General features: G+C 48.8%; 1 protein-coding gene across 1 annotated transcript in view; it reads left to right on the top strand.

The window, feature by feature from the left end:
* The window catches only part of RIT1 (Ras-like without CAAX 1), a 2,820-nt gene extending 2,312 nt beyond the window's left edge, over window positions 1–508 (top strand). Inside the window, exon 4 of the mRNA XM_009069805.1 lies at window positions 278–508. Within this exon, the coding sequence (XP_009068053.1) occupies window positions 278–508 (231 nt within the window). The remainder of the gene's footprint in view (window positions 1–277) is intronic.
* The last annotated feature ends 1,921 nt before the right edge of the window (window positions 509–2,429 follow it).

Raw genomic sequence — 2,429 nt, 5'->3', positions numbered from 1 at the left:
CATTGGCTAAAGCCTTGAGCAACCTGCTCTGGTGGGAGGTGTCCCTGCCTGGGGCAGAGGGTTGGGACTGGATGATCTCTAAGCTCCATCCCAACCCCTTCACACATCCTGAAACTCTGAGTGAAAGCCAAACAGGTTTGTAGAGAAAGCTTTGGGGATGGGTGGAAGGAGCTGCCCTGAGCATCCAGGCACAGCGACAGGAGGAGCAGAACAAGGAATGGCAAGGATAGAAACTTCCTGGGTTTGGCTTTCTTGACCAGTTGCACTTGTTTTGCAGGTCTCCAAGGAGGAAGGCTCTGCTCTGGCCCGAGAGTTCAACTGTCCCTTCTTTGAGACCTCCGCGGCCTATCGCTACTACATCGACGACGTCTTCCACGCGCTGGTCAGGGAGATCCGCCGGAAGGAGAAGGAAGCAGTGATGGCCATGGAGAGAAAATCCAAGCCCAAAAGCAGCATGTGGAAAAGACTCAAGTCACCCTTTAGGAGGAAGAAGGATTCAGTCACCTGAACAGAGAGTTGCTCTGGGAAAAAAGGCCAAACCCTGTGAACAGCTGTTGGTTAACCAAAGCTCAGTGGTGACACTCTCAGAGGGTGTTTGGCACCTGAGAGGACATTGTGAGGGAATGAATAACTTTGCCAATTGGTTTTGCTTAGAATGATGTTCCCTTGATTCTGGATCTTGAACTTCAGGCACAGTAACAGTTGTACTTTGGTTTGTTGTAATTTTCTCAACCCATCCTTGGTTACAGATACCAATTCCTGCCCTGCACTTTGGAGTATTTATCTTCAGCCACTTGCCCCCTGGAAGATGTGTCCTGAACTGTGTACAACATTTGCTGAAGCTGTGCCCAGCCTGACTTCGTTCCTGGTTTTCCCAGTGGTTTGCACAAGAAGACTTTGCTGCTCTCTGAACCCACAGCAAAGAAAGAGCAGGACAGGAGAGTCAGGACCTGCAGCCTTGGCTGTGTGTGGAGTCAGTGAGCAGAGCTGGGCTGGATTTCTTGTCTTCTCATGGAATAGATTGTTTTCCCAGCAAAATTCATGTGGAGTCCTTGTACCAGTTTATCTAACGGAGCAGTTAGCAGCTGCAGGTGGGATCTGGACAGGTCAGTGAGGGCCAGGTTGTGGTTCCTGTGGCAGCAGTGCATGGACATGCAGCATTTTCCTGCTGGAAGCAGCACTGCCTGTAGAAACCACAGCTTGGAGTGTCCTGGCTTGTTAAAATCCAGGTGGGAATGGTGCTCTGGCTTATTTTCCAGTCAGGTTTGTGTTCTCATCCTGAAGGTGCCCAGGGAAATGGGAACCTCTGCTAGTCACTCCCAGTTGTTCTCGGAGAACTGCTCTGCAGAGATGACTCATCCTGAGGGATCTGAGCCCAGAATCTCCAGTGGGAGGAGCGGTGGAGGGAAGCAGAGGCCTGGCAGACCTCACCTCCCTGACCTAGCTGTGCAGGTGATCCAGGCAGGGCAGGAACAGCTTTCCTGGTGCTCAGTACAGAACAGTTTGGCTGAGGAACTGCTCAGGAGGCAGATCCTGCACACATGGAGACGCTTCCAGCTGACTCCTCCATGGGATCAGAGCCCTGGTGATCCTCTGCATCTTGGGTTTAAGTAGAACAAATCACAGTTGGGTAACTCAGACATGGTTAGAACAAGAACTAAGTGCCTGGAATCCTTCAGTTTAAGAGTGAGAAAGCCTAGTGACCTTCCTGATCCCCCCTGGGATCTGTGCTGGCTCTGACCTTCCTGGTCATCCCTGGGATCTGTGCTGTCAGTGCTGTCAAGACTGAAAACTCGGATGGAAAAGGATCAGTACAAGAAGTGAAGATCAGAAATAAAACAATCCATCTCTATAAAACTCCTCATTGCTTAAGATGCCACTGGAAATTTTGTGCCTGTTGGTTTTTGAGGCCATTTTTTCTCTGTGTAAGAGGGAAACAAAATGAGAATTTGTTTGGGATCGTGTTTTTTTTATATCTGATTTGTGATGAGCTAAACATTTAAATTGGTTTCTATTTCTCACCTCCTTCCTGGCAATAACCACAGGAGCCAAAAATGGTTTGCAGAAGGCTGAGAATAACTCAGATTACTCAGAATTTAAGACTTTTTTTGATGTTGCCTGTGAGCATTGGTGTGTGACTCCTCAGCCCATACTGAACCTGCCAATCACTTACTGGTGGGTTAGAGGTGTCTAGAACTTGGATAAAAAAAACCACCTAGGAGAAAACTGGAGGAGAAGGAGCTAAGAAGTTGCTCTCAAGCATTTACTGATGTGTTTTAGAGCAGCACTGAGGGAACTCAGAGCTGAGCCTGGTGGTGATGATGTTTCCCAGAGCTTTTCCTTGAAGCTAAAATCACCCTCAACTTCTCAGACCAGAGGGAAGAGGAACTTGTTGACAGTGCTGAACTCTGTCCAGGACTATTTCCCCC

This window comes from Acanthisitta chloris, unplaced genomic scaffold (assembly GCF_000695815.1).
Source record: "Acanthisitta chloris isolate BGI_N310 unplaced genomic scaffold, ASM69581v1 scaffold32012, whole genome shotgun sequence".
Lineage (NCBI taxonomy): Eukaryota > Metazoa > Chordata > Aves > Passeriformes > Acanthisittidae > Acanthisitta > Acanthisitta chloris.
Note: the sequence above shows the minus strand (reverse complement) of the source record. Positions and strands in the feature narration are given on the sequence as shown.